Source organism: Nuphar pumila, chromosome 4 (assembly GCF_984573655.1).
Source record: "Nuphar pumila chromosome 4, dmNupPumi1.hap1.1, whole genome shotgun sequence".
Classification (NCBI taxonomy): Eukaryota; Viridiplantae; Streptophyta; class Magnoliopsida; order Nymphaeales; family Nymphaeaceae; genus Nuphar; species Nuphar pumila.
The window spans coordinates 32,694,676-32,711,884 of record NC_143252.1 but is presented as its reverse complement, the minus strand read 5'-3'; the positions used below and the strand labels follow the sequence as shown (position 1 = coordinate 32,711,884).

General features: G+C 37.3%; 1 protein-coding gene across 1 annotated transcript; it reads right to left on the bottom strand.

Moving 5' to 3' along the window:
* Window positions 1-6,316: 6,316 nt before the first annotated feature.
* On the bottom strand, window positions 6,317-8,199 carry LOC149839882 (LOB domain-containing protein CRL1-like). Its single transcript, XM_090004945.1, has 2 exons — window positions 7,921-8,199; window positions 6,317-6,703 (listed from the first exon to the last, which is right to left on the bottom strand). Exons 1-2 carry the CDS (start codon window positions 8,197-8,199, stop codon window positions 6,317-6,319), a joined length of 666 nt encoding a protein of 221 aa, XP_089861071.1.
* Window positions 8,200-17,209: the final 9,010 nt, after the last annotated feature.

Sequence of the window (17,209 nt, the reverse complement as noted above, 5' to 3'; positions counted from 1 at the left end):
AATGAAATATGAAAACTATTTTTTTGGTAATTTTCTAATTTAAAAATTAATAAAAAATCTAAAAATTGCATGATTTTTGCCTAATGCCTAGGCCTAGCCTAATGATGACCTAATTTTGAGTACTAACTTAACATAGAAATTTACTAAATTTTACAGGGTGACGGAGGACAGTTAGACAATAATTTTTGCATTTTACAGATTTAAGATTTAACCTATGGTCAGAGAATTACAACTCTGGCAAGATGGATCAGAATCTGGTGAGTTTAAGATTGAAGGCAAACTGATAGGTTTTTATAAAAAATTAAAGAAAAATAGCAAACAACAACCAAAACCTTTGAAATTTTAGGAGGATGTTTTAGACAAACAGAGAATTAGATTCTTTTTTTATAGTTTTGGCATCCGACTTATGGTTACAGCGGACATATTGAATTAACAGACCCCTAATTCTAATGAAATTGAACTAATAAAAAATTGATAGGTGAACTTCTAAAATCTATAAAAAATAGAAATCTAAGTCTTAAAATCTTAAAATTTTGAAAAATGGTAGAGGATACTATGAGTAACAAGTGCACTTTTGACAGTCAGAGCATCTGACTTACAGGTCGGAGTGCCACGATCGATTTAAGTCAATCTAGACCCTGACGAACCTGTAACAAGCATAACACAGTGGTCTTCAAAACCCAAATTTTGAAAGATAGCAAACCTTATCAGAAAAAACCCATAAAATCTAGTAAAATAATAAATATTTTCATGAATTCACTATATTTTACAGATCTTGATTCGGATCTTCCATGAGGGACATCTTAAAACAACAACTCTGCTACAAGGGGATTCATCGTTTTCACAGAGTTGACAATTGAGTCCGGTATTGGATTTTTAAAAGGGATCTGCAGACCTTGAATTAATCTGAGTTTTTTGCAGGAAATCAGAAACACATAATGGCACTTAGCATAAAATTCTCAGGATTTATTGATGAAAGTTTTTTCATAAAATGACGATTGTACCATACACCTAGATGGAAACTTATAAACTAACTATATATTAATGAAATCAATGAAACATTTTTAAAACAGTAAAAATAATCTAAATGTCATGCCTAGAAAATGTGAAATCAAGCTTAAAATGATGATAAGAAAAGAAAAATATCAGGGAGATGCAAATCATTTTTTTTATGGTTGTGGAAGGGAGGATCCGGTCCATGGATCAGACGAATCCTCTTTTCTCAATCGTTCCATCTCATGATAACTCATGAAACAACATGGTAGCCATATGAATCCAGCTTCAAAATGGATTCATATGTTATATTTAAACTAATGAGAATAACAATAAATAAAAAGAAAGATCGATTTTACCTTGGAAAGAGGGAAGCTCCACTTGAACCGGCTGAAGAGAAGGAAGCTTTGGAGGATGGTGACAATGGAGGCTGTTGTTGTGGTGAAGCTGAAGCAAGGTGGTTGTGGCTTCACTTGCAAATGTCTGGAAGAGGTGGAGGGCGTGTCGTGGAGTTATTTGAGCTGCTACCAAGAGGTTGGAGAGGCTGCAACAAAGAGGAGGGTGTGCTGTGGCTGGTGGCTGCAACAAAGAGGAACAAGGGGAGAGAGAGAGAGAGAGAGAGAGAGAGAGAGCTCAAAAGCTCCAACCATGGGGTACTTGAATGAATGAGAGGGAAATAGATGTGTTAGGTTTAAGAGGATGTGTGAGAGAGTTAGAAGGAGAGAATGAGAGAGCGATATGGGGCCAGCCGTATGGCCTTGTTGGGTTTTAGTAGATGGGAAAGAAGAAAGGGGAAAGAAGGGAAAGAAGAAGAAAGAAAGAAGAGAGAAAGAAGAGGAGGAAAAAGAAAAGGAAGAAAAGAAGGGAGAAGGGGCTGGCATCAAGGAGGAAGGAGGAAAGGGAGAGGGAAGAAAGGAAAGAGAAAAGGAAAGAAAGGGAAGGAACAATGAAGGAAAAGAAGAGAAAAAGAAAGGAAAAAGAGAGGGAAAAGAAAAAGAAAGGAAAGAAAAAAGGCGAAGAAAAGAAAAGAAGGGAAAGGGGGTCGACCACCGTGCTGGGCCCCACTTCTCCTAGGTGAAAATAAAAAAAAGAATAAAAAGAAAAAGAGAATTTCTTTTTAAGAGAAAAATTTTTGAATTTTTTTTGAGTGGGGTGCCACCTTGGAGGTGGGCCCACATATTATTTTGAAGTTCATTTTAAAAATCAAAGGGGTGGAATGATTTCTAAGAAGAATTTTCAGGTTAAATGAGATATTTTTGGCAACTTTGAAATAAAACTCAGAATTTGAAATTCTATACCCCTTTGCAGAGCAAATCCAGCTTGAAAATTTGAAAATCAAGTTTGAAAAGAATCCAAATTGTTTTCTCAGAAAAATATTTCCAAATTTAGAGTTTTGGGGGTAAAAATGTCCATTTTGAAAACCCAGGGTTTGAAATTGAACTTTGAAAAACTTTAAAATTTGAATCTGGATTGGAATTTTTAAAACTGGAGTTCTGGATCTCGTAAATGAGATGAAATGTAATGAAATGATATGAAATGATGGAAAATGATAAGAAATGATATGGAATGTCATGCGAAATGCAAACCCTGGATGAAGAAATTTGGATATTGGACCCCGATTGACAATTGTACCAGTTTAAAAAGTGATAAATTTGATAAAAAGTGCGAAATGGTTCGAGAAATGGTTTTTGTCTCTGCCGGACCAAGAGTGACACTGAAATATGGAGAATGAACTTGAATGAACTAAGTTTTAGGGATTAAGAACTCAAATGGACTGACGAAACACTGACTCAACTGAACTCCTAGACTGAATTGTCAAGAAATGATGTCATTTTCAGAGAAATGGTCACTGGAGTGAAGTTGTTATGAACAAAAACTATGTTTGGGCTAGAACAAAGATTAGTAATACTGAGATAAACTAAAGCTGAAACTCAAACACTAGCTCAACTAATTGGACTTAGCTCAATTTCAGCTGAAATGGGCTAAAATGGGATCCTAGACACTAGGAAATGAATTTAAACTGAATCTGGAGCACTTGAACTCCTGATGAGCTCAAGCTAGACTCAGAGGGATATGATTGACTTGAAATAATTGGCTCGAAGATAATTGGTTTGGATTTAAACTAGAAATGAGCTCATTTATGAGGAAATGAACCTGTTTTGGCAGGAATAATAATCGTGAGCTCAGGTGAGCTAGAAATGACTGTCATTCTAACTGTTCTAAGCTTAAGAATGAGCCTGATCGACTCTAACTGACAGAGATTTAGGATGACCTAGGGATAAAATGGTAATTTTTTGGTGAGAAGGGTAAAATGACACCTAAACTGAGACATACATGAAGTTGGATCCTCCTACATTGATCTACCAGGGTTGGCATCTGCAAGAGGGGGGGTGCCCGAGAATGGATGAAAAAAATTTGGGGTGTTTACAGTTTATCAATACTAACCTTTTTTTTCTCTTATAGGATGCTGGAGATAATCAGCGTAGAGGAGCTGAAAGGGCAGATCAAGACAATGAAGAAGATGATGCATAAAATCTTGGCGATAATTAGATTCATGTGTTGAATTTGTTGTACCTTCGTATTGTTTCAAAAGAAACTCTTTGTAAATGTTCACTTGTAAATAATTAGAACTTTACGAGGATTATAATGGATCAATAAATTGTTTTAGTTTCTTTATATATGTATTTTTTATGTGCACTTTGTTTTTTATACACAGGATATATAAATTGTATCACAAATTTTTTTCTTGTTATTTATATTTTAAACAATTTTTATTTTTTTTTAAATTTTTTTTATGATGGATTAGCGACAGATTTTATCTGTCGCTAATTAGTATCAGCCTCCAATTTAGCGATGGATCAGGGACGTATATTTAACCATCGCAAAACTAAATCGGCTGATGTTGTGCGACGGATTTTAATTCGTCGCAATTTCGCCGCTACAATAGCGACAGAATTAGCGACGAATTCATATCTGTTGCAAACCCAAATCTCTCCAGATTAACGACAACCTTGCGATGAATCATAGCATTCGCTAATTCATCGCAATTTAGCTATGGAAGTAGCAACCGATATGTTCCGTCGCTAATTAGCGACTAGAAATTTGCGATGAAAGTTAGCCATCACTAAACTCTACAACTATGCACGGGGTAGTGCGCGGGGTGGTGCGTAGGGCCAATGAAAATGATTCAACACATGGAAACATGTTGGTATGCGGCCTTTGGGCGTTAGGCTGGCCAGCTTGGGAAGCTTGGTGCATCGCGAGTTTGCGAATGATTCTATGCCCATGACAGAGTGTTAAGTAGGCGTGCGGTGGTAAGGAAGTACCGTCGCACTGCATTGGCTTATTGAAAAAGCAAGCCTGTGACACTTACCATCACATAACTTAATAGTTGGAAAGAGAAGAACCGCAGAATCAAGGAAGATCCACAATATATGATCATTAATGATGATTGTTGTAAATGTTATCTACTTATTGGGACTTTCTCAATGTGCTTATTATGTTTTTCTTTTCATTTTTTTTTCGAGAACCTAAATTTTTTATTGTAGAATCTAGTTTGTTTCAACGTAAAACCTAAATTTTTTATTGTAGAATCGAGTTTGTTTCAACGTGAAACCTAAATTTTTTATTGTAGAATTTTGACATTGTCAGGCATTGAAATTTCATATTAAAGGCCATATCAAAACATAAAAAATTCATAATCTAAAACATGTTCTTTACAAAATAACTATACAGATCAAATTTCTAAGGTCTGGTTGAGGTAACACTCATAACAATCATAGATAGAAAGAGAGCCATTTCTTTCATTGTTCTTTTGGCTGGAGTCGCTGGACAGTCCCCTATATATATATATATATATATATATATATATATATATATATATATATATATATATATATAGAAGGTGGTAGCTGCTAACCACTTTTCTAGTTAGCCGTCGTGCTAACTGAGCTTTCAAAGAATTTTCTTATATTTTTCTTAAATCTGATCATACATCTTGATTTTATAGGGATCAACTCTTGGATCATCCAATTCTCATATGCAGGTAGGTTTTTATCAGGTTAAAAAATGGACGGTTTAAGATTTTTCTAAATATTCAAGGCTTAAAAAAATCATGTTTTTTCATAAAAAAAAATACAATCCAAGTGTCGTTTCCAAGTAAATTGACCATTCCGAGAACATCTGTACAGTCAGATTTAAGTAATACATAGGAAAAACCCCGGTTAGCACAGTGGTTAGCATCTCTCTCTCTCTCTCTCTCTCTCTCTCTCTCTCTCTCTATATATATATATATATATATATATATATATATATATATATATATATATATATATATATATATATATATTCAAGGATGTTCGTTAATTCTACACACATATGGGTTCTTCATTAGGATGCTTAAGATCTGCTTACTTTTGGCTTTGCTACGACTGGTATAAAGTAAAAATAAATAAGAGTACTACTGCTATAGCCTCTCAGATCTGGAGAGGTTAATTAAGGGTTCATCTTTGCTGCTTTGCGTGGTTTATCTGTGAGTGCAGTATAGTGTTTTTGGACAAAAATCCACACACACATGCACATGCATGCAGACAAATGTTTTCCTTGTGTAGAAGGATCATGTAGTAGCCCTTTGAGCTATCAAAAATAAAAAAATCTCCAACTGTTTCATGATAAATACCATAAAAGATTGCATAATTATCTAATGTAATGGATATATAGAAATATGAAATGAGTGATCTTTGGACATTGCAATTGTACATTATTTCATTCATCTCCACTGCTACTGCTGGCTTCTACTCAAATTCTGGGAAAAAGCAAAGGATCCTCATGTCAACCAAACAGATTTTTTCGAAAAAAAAGGAAAAAAGAAGTTTGCCAACAGAAAAAGGTGAAGAGAATGATATTCCCTGCTAGGGGTCATATACAATTATGCATATAGTAAAAAAAAACAGGAACTCTTCAAGACTTTGGTTTAAACCATGAAGCTTCTATATTTTGTTTTGGATCAGTGACTGCTTGAAAGAATTTGTTCAATGGAAAAGAAACCCTAAAAGTTTCCTTTTAGGGTTTATCAATACTTTTCAAATGGAAAACCCCTAAAAGTGTTTGGATGATAAATATTAGGCAGTGGCCTAGAAGTCTATTTTGCTCCACCTTAAGTGGAACCATGGTGTAGCAAACAGAAAAATACACAACATATCAGTAAGAATTGATGGATAAGAGAAGAATTGATATATAGATGACACAACATTTCTTTATTCAAATAGAAAAGTTATACAGTACAATCTGAGCCACTCCAACCCGGTGGATGGAATTGAAGAACTCATTTTGCATACCCCAATTCAGAAGATGAAAACCATTCGTCAATATTTTTTGGAGCATAAAAACATTCACTAACATGATTGGTTAATGTGCCAACAGAGTGCTGTTCCTCTGCTTGGTTGATGAGCAAGCCACTGTCCCAACTCTCTTTGATGCCTTCACATGCACCAAGAAGCTGGGGATTCATATCATCTTGTTGGTAGGGCATGTAATAGGAGTTGTTCTCACAAGATTGAGATGTAGGTGCAATTCCAGAGTAGCATGTGTTCATATAATCATGTTGGTGAGTGTACTGGTTCATAGCATTGAGTTCTTGATACCCTGAATCGCTGTTGCCTTGCATGATCTTTGTGGCAAGAGATTGTATCTCTACTTGTAAGTTTACAACCTGAGGACATGAAGTGAAGTGTTGGCTGAGTCAGAAAAAAATGGATAATATGAAAGAAGGAAAGAAAACTATAGTTCTAATAAGAGAGTTATAGTTTCACCAATGAAATTGAAAAAAGAAAAGCTCCAGAACTGTTTAAGTAAATGGGAATTTATTTATCTAGAAAAAAAACTTTTTAAGTAAAAAATGAGATATTTGGAAGATATCTAAGCCAATTTGCTTAGCTCTTAAACAAACTGCTGTTTTAAATATCAAACAGATACTCTTAATTAAAAGGATAGCTTGCATGATGAAAAAATGACGTTCTGTAATGGTAAGATATAAGATTTCCCATGTGGTAAGTGGGGTCCTGTGTCAATCTGAAGGCCCAAGATCGAATCCCTCTGCCACATGTGGCGGCTGTTGTTCTGGTATGGGTCCGCCTAACCCCAGCTTGCCTTTCAAAAAAAAAAAAGAGATAAGATTTCAAAAAAAAATTAATGTGATTTGCACCCATGAAACTCTCTCTCTCTCTCTCTCTCTCTCTCTCTCTCTCTCTCTGGTTATTGATTTTTGAGAAAACGTTTGGCGTTTCATGTCAGGTGATGCTCCCATGTTTTCGTGCTCCAAAACCTTTTGAGAATAAGCATGCTCCAAAATTGTATGCCGTTTTGTTCCAATCATGGCTACTAATAGAACAAATTTTTTTGACAGAAATCAATTATCACAAAATAATAAGCCAGCCAGCTAACATTCTAACGTAAGGATGCAAGTCTCGTCCATGATCTTTTTCCTTTTCTGAATGAAAGAAAGAAGTCTCATCCATGGTGAAAGGCAAATGAAACATTGCATCCAAAACGTAAAACATGATGTCTCTAGTAATACATCAAGATCACTTTCTCATACAATAAAACTTTATCCAAAATAATAAAATGGAAGAAAAAAAAAAGCTTTGTGTAGAATCTAAATGTTCGGCCCCGGGGGTGGGGATCCTAGCGTCAGAGTTTTACACTGCCGGCATGACTACCGTAGGTCTGGCAGGCTGAGCCAGCATAACCAGGTGTTCATGCCGGGTATGGTTTCTTGGGGTTATAAATAAAAAAAAAAAGAATCTAAATGTTCAAATGAAGAGGCATGAAGTAAATCAGAAAAACTATTTCTTACATCCTCCTCCTCCAATGAGTCCAATTAAAAGATAGGAAAAGGAAGATCATAGGCACATAATTAATGTTCTAAACCTGTTGTTGAAGTGCAAATATGTGCCCTACACAACCATACACAGGGTCTCTAAGCCGAGCCTGTGCCTCATATGAGAGTGTCATAGCAGCATCACCACGGTCATAGAGAGGGATGTGCAGAAGCAGCTTAGAAACATTGCTTGCACCAAACACCTTATGAATTGCAGCAAAATGAGTTGCACCTTGGTCATAAGAGAAATATGGTGCAAATATGCACCCATTGATGCATTTCCTCCTCAAGAACTTGCATGCCCCACATGAAGATCCAAGCCCTGTCATTCTGATCACTTTCACTACGTAACTCAGATGCCAATGTGTTATCACACCTACCAACCCTCATGCATGGAATATACATATATATACCCGCAACCAATAAGATGATTAGCCTCTCATGTGCATATTATGACTCGTGTAATTGGGTTTACTTTAGTTTGCGCTAGACTGGTCACCTTGATGGCCTACATGTTCAAGTTGTACGGACATATCTACCCCTATCAGATGCTTTAGGGGTGCCTTTGTTAAAGATTCCACACCAAAAGACACAAAACGCATGATCACCCAAAGACTGCTTCTCAAACTTTGAGTCTCTTTTTCTTTTTTAAGAGGGATCACTCAAGTGCCACCCTGCTTTTTCTCAGTAAGGAAAAACTAACATCAACCAAATGCAATCTCCAAGTGACCATTTTTTTATACTAAAAAGATTGAAGAAACCAAGGGGAACATAATCACATTATTTTAAGCAAAACCAATCATTTTTTTCTCATTAAAAGATTGAATAAATCAAGGGGGGACATAATAACATTAGTTTAAGCAAAACCAATCATTTTTTATACTAGATGATTGAAGAAACCAAGGAGAACACAAGCATATTGGTTTCAGAAAAACCAATCATTTTTTTTTTACTAATAAAAGATTGAAGAAATCACGGCGATCACATAAGACATGGATTTAAGCAAAATCCAATCATTGTATCAATCTATTTGCCATTATCTTCTTGTTAAAACAATCAATCCATGCATACGATATTTTATGATTTAAAAAGAAAACAAAAACAAAAACCTAAATTTGTCAATCAATGTGCACTTCATCATAGATGTGACTTGACGACAGATAGATCTGACTAGAGCACCTTCTACATGTGAATGTCAAGGGGCCCACAGCCCTGTGGATCTGCACACATTTGGGATTTGTGAATGGACTGTGGGTCACTTGGAACGTTTTCAAGACATTTTAGTGGATTTGCTCATGGAATTTTTTGTAAGGGTGGGCCCACCAACACATAGCTTGTGCACTATTATCTATTCCCAAGTTTTATTTTTTTTGGGACCCCCTAAAGAAACGGGGGAAGCTGATCAGTATGGTCCCATCTACATCTTTCCAAAAAGAAGCATGCTTTAGGTGAGGTTATTCCTTGCACTAGGTGCTATCTATCTAGGGCTAGAGTTCTTGGTGCAGGCCTGTGGGTCAATCCCCTGAGTAGATTCGCTCATGCCATCTTTGTTACCCTTAATAGGAACAAAGATGGCACTTCTGAACTATCCACAACTCCTATGCTTTGCGGTTTCAATATTGGAAAAGACAACATTGTCTTGGTGCTTGTAGCCTCCACAACATAAAATACTAACACACAAACAAGCACCCACATGCGTGTATTTATGCACACTCAGAGAGAGAGAGAGAGAGAGAGAGAGTAGTTGCAGAAAGATTGTAACTTTCGGATGTGAAGGAAAAGTGAGGCTAGCACAGTGAAACTCATAGAAAGCATAAAGTAATTTAAGGGCCTCCTGGATACTGTTTGTAGAGAGAGAGAGAGAGAGAGAGAGAGAGAGAGAGACAAAAGATATTCAACATTACCACTCATGAAGATCAACAAAATGTTGAACCCATGAACTGAAACAAGCACGAAAAAAAATAAAAAATAGGAAAGCTGAAGTAAATAACTACAGACAGACTGATACAGACATCATATCCAAGCTCAACCAGGATCCGCTGGATAAGAAGGCACCATAGATGAGTGAACATCTATAGGTGGGAAGGGGAGATCTCTATGATGCATACGCAGAATCACATATACATCAACCAAGATTTTATGCACTAGTTTATTAAGGACAACCAGAATTTGACGGAAAGTTGCATCATTGCGGGCCATCCATACAAACCACCATGTTGTAATTAAGCAACCACGTCCTCCAGATCATCCTCCACCTTTTGCTTCATCTAATACGTACTGGGCCCAGGATCAGATCTAGCGCAAAAGACTCCTCCTTAACAATCACTTCCGGATGTCTCCACGTCCTATTAAAAAGTTTCACAAAGATTGGGCATGACCAGAATAAATGAAACGTTGTTTCTTCAGCAGCTTGACAAAGCACGCACCAACTTGGAAACTGAAAACTCAACTTCTTTAAATTACTCAGAGAGAGAGAGAGAGAGAGAGAGAGAGAGAGAGAGGTGTTGTTAAAAGCTTGTAATGTTCGGTTGTTAAACAAACGTGATGCTAGAACAACGAAACTCAATAGAAGCATATAGTATAACATTAAAGCCCTGCTGGTAAGGAAATGAGACAAGCCGCTTGTGGATCGATCGGATTGTAATTGCTCATTCGATCAAACTCGTGAAGTAGGCTCGGTAAGCCGAACACAATAACGAATGTTTGGCTCAGCTCAGCTCATATAGGTTCATTTTCTAGTAATAAACGTATTTCATATATATTATATCATATAATGTAGATTTTTGAATTGTTTTGCCTGCAAGCAATAAGTTTAGAGTTCAGATCTTGTTGTTTACAGCTTTGAAACAATGTATTGCTATATAATGAACCACTTTGAGCTTTACTCAGTAGATTTAGAGTCTAATTTCTATTAATTTTAACTTTGAAAAAGTTTTTTTTTGTAAATGAGCCAGATTGAAGTTGGTTCGTTTAATTTGGGCTTGCCATGAGCTCAAGCTCAACTCAGCTTGCCACAAGAACGAGCTGAGCTTGAACAGCTTTTGTTTGGTTCGTTCATCATGTTTACTATCCCTACGAGCTGAGCAATTATATATATATATATATATATATATATATATATATATATATATATATATATATATATATATATAGAGAGAGAGAGAGAGAGAGAGAGCAGTTGCAAGTTTTTTTTTTGCAAACCACCCCCAGGATCAGAGACCCAGTCATGCTGGCTATTCCTGCAGTACTTATGGACGTTTTTCCGATGGTGTAAACCGTGGCACACCCCTTGCCTCCCGTGCTTAGGCACAAGCAAGTGGCATAATATATACCCTTGCCCATTCTTGTATGCAAGGGGTTGACGTCCGTGAGAATGGAATCCTGACTACCTTTCTAGCAAGCCAAGCCCCCTTCACACAACGCCAAACCTCTTGGGGCTATTGCAAGCTTGTAATTTTAGAATATTACAGTGAGGCCTATTAACCAAGCAAACTTTGTTTTAATGAATATTAACAGAGAAAATTAAAATTATTTTAGCATAATGAAATATGAAATAAGGGTAGTCTAAAACTAAGGGCTTGTTGGACAGGTATGATTGTAGCGAGCGAGAGAGAGAGAGAGAGAGAGAGAGAGAGAGAGAGAGAGAGAGTTGTAGTTGTTGGTAGTAGGTGCAAGCTTGTAATATATGTTGGAATATCATGTTGAGGCCTATTGGTATAGAAAAGAAAATTATCCTAGCACAGTGCAGAGAGAGAGAGAGAGAGAGAGTTGTTGGTAGTAGTTGCAAGCTTGTAATGTTGGAAAATCATGGTGACGCCTATTGGTAGAGAAAAGAAAATTATACTAGCACAGTGGGACAAATAAGAAGCATATAAGGGAAAATAAATATAAAACTAAGAAGCACATAAGGGAAAATAAATATAAAACTAAGGACCTGTTGGAACAAGTGTGATGGTGGAATCCTCAAATTATGGTACTTGGGGGGTATTTTTCATCTCTCTTCCATACATCACGTGTATCATTACCAGCCAATCTCATACCAAAGATACGATACTCTCACAGTGATGGCCTTTTGATTTTTTAATCTTTTGACGATCATGACTGGCATTGGCATCAACAGTACATAACTTAAGTATCTGATTTATCCATGTCAAGTACTGTAGCATGGTTAAGTCCAATACACAAACACTGTAGCATGGTTAAGTCCAATACACAAACACTGTTCCTCTTTCTGTGACAATCTGAGAGGCCAATTGGGGTCAGCAACGAGCTAAACAGATCCTTTTAGATATTGTAAAGGAAAATTTCATTTAGGGCCAACATTTTGCTCCTAATTAAAAAATAGGACTCAAGGCTCAGAAATTTTTTGATATAGGCCTCTGTTTTTCTTGAAAACTGCCAAACAAGAGCCTATCTTTGTTATTGTTTATTAACTCAGACTAAATCATTTTTCCTTAAAAAAAATAAACTCAGGCTAAATCACATGTCAAATTACAATACTAATGTTCATAATCAACTTCTTTTTCATGAGGACAAACAAAGATTTTTCAATTTCAAAGGACAATACAGGACGCAAAAAAAGAATCATTTTTTTTCAAGATGATAGATGTTGAGTTGAGTTCCCTATTGGACAGTTTTCAGGAAACAGTGGCCCATATCAAGAAATTCAGAAACGTGAGGCCCATTTTTCGAATTAGGGCAAAGGGTTGGCCACTAAATTAATGAAAATTTGCCTATAGTAAACCGTCATTTAGGACAATTTGGGAGCTAAACAGTTCAGCATGTTAGAATATGACAATCAGTTTCACTACAAGAAAATAGGTGCTTAGCGACGACATTTAGCGACAGAATTATTTTGTCGCTAACTAGCGACGGATTAACGACAGAAACACATTCGTCGCTATAAACAATAAAATTTACGAAAATAGCGATGGAATATATCCCGTCACAAAATCCATCACTAATTAGCGACGGATTTCACGATGGATCATTTTGTCGTAATGGGCGCATTATTTCAGGATAAATTTTGTGACAGACAATTTTCACTCGCTATTTCGCGACGGAATGTATTTCGTCGCAATGTTCGTAAATTCGATTTACGACGGCTTAGCGACGAAATTAATCCGTCGCTAATCGTCGATATACCTAATCCCAGCCTTCTTGTCCTTTTCTTCTTTCGCTGCTCCCGCTCCCGCCGTTCGTCGTCCCGCTGCTCAAGTATTACGGGGATCGCGAACACCGGCAGAGGGTTAACCCCCTATTTCCGGCACGGGGGTTAACCCCCTGCCGGAACAGGTAGGGGGTCGACCCCCTGCCGGAAAGGCAGGGAGTCGACCCCCGTTCCGGCAGGGGGTTAACCCCCTACTTTTCTGGCAGAGGGTTAACCCCTTGCCGGAAAGGCAAAGTGTTAACCCTCTGCCGAAACAGGTAGGGGGTCGACCCCCGTTCTGGCAAGGGGTTGGAAAGGCAGGGTGTTAACCCCTTGTCAGAAAGGCAGGGGGTTAACCCCCTGCCGGAACATGCAGGGGGTCGACCCCCTGCCTTTCTGGCAGGGGGTTAGCCCCTTGCCGGAACAGGCAGGGGATCAACCCTGACCCCCTACCGGAACAGGCAGGGGGTCGACCCCCTGCTGTTCCTGTGGGATGCCGAAACGCAGGGGGTCAACCCCCTGCGGATTTCGTCAAGGGGTCGACCCTCTGTGTTCCTATAGGGGGTCGATCCCCTGCAGTTTCGGTAGGTCATTGGGTACTGGGCTTCTCAAGGCCTATGCAAAATGTTTTATTTTGCCTCATTTTTTTTTATGGTGACTTCATTTTAAAACATTGTTTTTTGCAGATTTCTCAATGAAACCCGATTGTGCTCAGCCACTCGTGGTAAGTAAGTGAAAAAAATAATGCAAATCGGGTAAATACCCGTGGTGAGTAAGTGATGCAAGCGTATCACATGTTATTTAATTTATTAGATGTAACACTTTATTTTTCACACACTCACTTAGTTGTTGATATTTAGGGTTGCTTTGTTGAAGTTCGGAGATCATGCTGAGCATGATTTTTATGTATGAATATGGAAGTGTTCTTATTTTTGGAGTACGGAGTCCATGCTAGGCATGGTAGTAGTTAGTGGAATATTGAAGTGTATTTGCTGCAGGTACATATTTGCCATTTGTTTGATATGAATGATTACGATGTATTGCAATGTTTGATGTAATTGTATTCATGCTTGCATGTAGTTACTTTCAATTTGATTATTGTTTCCATGTGAAATTGTATAATAAAAGCATGCTTCAAATGATTGTATCATGTAATTAATAGTATGCACATGAAAATATTAAGTTATCAATGCATGCATCATAATTCTTGTTATTGTATAACATCATATATTGCATGATAAATTTGATATTTTCTTTATCATAACATTCTGATGGTTCTCTTTTAATTGGTTAGGTTATTATTCGTAACATCATAAGAAAATGACTGCAAACCGTGAATGGATGTATTGTAGGATAGTGGACAATGAGTTATCACATGAATATATGGATGGTGTTGAAAGTTTTATTGAATTTGCAACGGGAAGTGTCAGTATAGTGGATCCCACAAGTCGGATTAGGTGTCCCTGCAAGATTTGTAAGAATAATTGATTTGTAGAACCTCATGGAGTTAAACATCACCTATAGATGAAGGGTTTTGTGAGTGATTATCAAAACTGAACGTTTCATGGAGAAGAATTTAGAAACAATTTTGATGCACAGGTGAATATGGTGTACGATAATCCATATATGAATTTGATATTTGATGCTGCAGGATTAGAACTGGGTTCTGCTATGAGTTCTAGTGATGTAAGAACTGTCGTAGATGAAGAATCACCAAACGATGCAGCTAGTAGATTTTATGATTTACTTAGAGATGCTGATGAGCCACTTTGGAATGGTTGCGAGAGTCACACTATCTTGTTTGCAGTTCTTCAACTAATGAATTTGAAGTCCGAGCATAATTTGAGTCAATCATGTTTTGACCGTTTGTGCATGATTGTGAAGAGTATGTTGCCCAAAGATGAGAAATTGTCACAAAATTTCTATCGTGCGAAAGTTATGGTCAATGCTCTAGGTATGGGGTACAAAAGGATTGATACTTGTCCAAATCACTGCATGTTGTATTTCAAGGAGCAGAAAAACAACATATCATGCCCGTCATGTGGGCATCCTCAGTTCAAGCCAAAGACAAGAGGCAATAGTAGCACGAGATCAAAGGAAGTTTCATACAAGTCGCTCCGCTACTTTCCTATCACTCCTAGATTGCAACGATTGTATATGTCTTCAAGAACAGCTAAACAAATGAGATGACATGTAAATAAAGTTCGACACGATGAAAACAAGATCACACATTCTGTTGACGCTGAAGCTTGGAAACACTTTGATCGTACTCATCAGAACTTTGCAATGGAAGTGCGAAATGTTTGACTCGGTCTATGTACAAATGGATTTAATCCATTTGGGGGTAGATCAACTCCATACTCATGCTGGCCAGTATTTGTAACTCCATACAACCTTCCACCAAGCTTATGTATGAAACGTCCAAATCTTTTCTTCTCTCTGTTGATCCTTGGTCCGACCTCACTTGGCCAAAATCTTGATGTATATTTAAGGTCATTGATTGATGAACTAAAAGTATTGTGGGATGGCGGTGTTACCACGTATGATGCTCACAAAAAACAAAATTTTAACATGAAGGTCGTTGTTCTATGGACAATCAGTGACTTCCCTGCATATGGTATGCTATCTGGTTGGAGCACACATGGGAGGTTGGCATGTTCGTACTGCATGGAGGATTCTAAAGCTTTTAGATTGACGCATGGAAGAAAGCCTTCTAGTTTGAGTGTCATCGTCGATTTTCACCCAACGACCATCCGTTCTGACGACAAAAGAATGTGTTTAAAGCAGACACAACTGAACTGAAAGGTCCATCCACAAGATTGTCTAGCATAGAGATTCTAAGAAGATTGCGATATATTTCAGATGTATTAACAGATGCCCGCAGTCCTACACCCTTCCGTGGATTTGGGAAGGATCACAATTGGACGAAGAAATCTATTTTTTGGGAACTACCGTATTGGCCGACCCTATTGATACGACATAATTTGGATGTGATGCATGTGGAGAAAAATGTGTTTGATAATGTGTTCAATACAGTAATGAATGTTAAAGAGAAAACGAAGGATAATCCGAAGGCCCGTATGAATTTAAAAGTAATATATAAAAGACCAGAATTGGAACTCAAAGAGTATAATGGCAAAGTACTGAAACCAAATGCAAAGTACGTGCTTGGACCTGATCAAATAAAACATGTATGTCAATGGTTGAGACAATTGAGATTTCCAGATGGATATGTCTCTAACATTCCTCGGGCTGTGAAGATTGACGATGGACAGTTATATGGGTTGAAGAGCCATGATTGTCATATCTTTATGCAACGATTGATACCCCTAGCATTCTATGATGTGTTAGACAAACCTATATGAGGGGTATTGTCTGAGTTGAGTGGATTTTTCAGAACATTGTGTGCATCGGAGGTCGAAGTATCAGATGTATAGATTCTCGAGGACTCTGTCATCACCACAGTTTGTCTGCTAGAAAAGATATTTCCGCCAACATTTTTTAATGTTATGAAACATTTGATCATATATTTGCCATATGAACTAAGGGTTGGTGGCCCTGTGCAATATCGATGGATGTACCCATTTGAAAGGTATATGTTTTTTTATATTTGTCTCTTTAATGACAGATATTTAAAATTTGAAATGTATATTTTTGCCAGATGCATGTTCGACCTTAAAAAAAGGTTCGTAATAAAGCAAGAGTAGAAGGCTCTATTTGTAAGGCGTACACTTTAGAAGAGATTTCAAATTTCTCATCTATGTACTTTGAACCTCATATTTCAACACGCTACACATGCTCGCCCCGTAACGATGATGGAGAACAAGTAACTGTAGCTGACAAGCTGTTGATATTTCAACCACTTGAGCATGCATTTGGTAGTTGTCGATCAAGGCTCTTGACAGATCGAGAGCAAGACACAACACACATCTATATTCTTTTTAATTGCTCAGCGATCGACCCATACATCGAGTGAGTATATGTAGACGCAACACAATTATAATTTCTTTTATGTTCTATACGTGAATACATGGCTCGGTAATATAAGTATTTGTGGTTTGCAGACAATTTGATCTGGAGTTGCAAAGAGAAGTTTCACATCTCACTGATGCAGAAGTACAAAAAGAATGTGAAACTAAGTTTGTGGAGTGGTTGAAACAGTTGGTAAAGAAGCTAACATAAATTTTTAT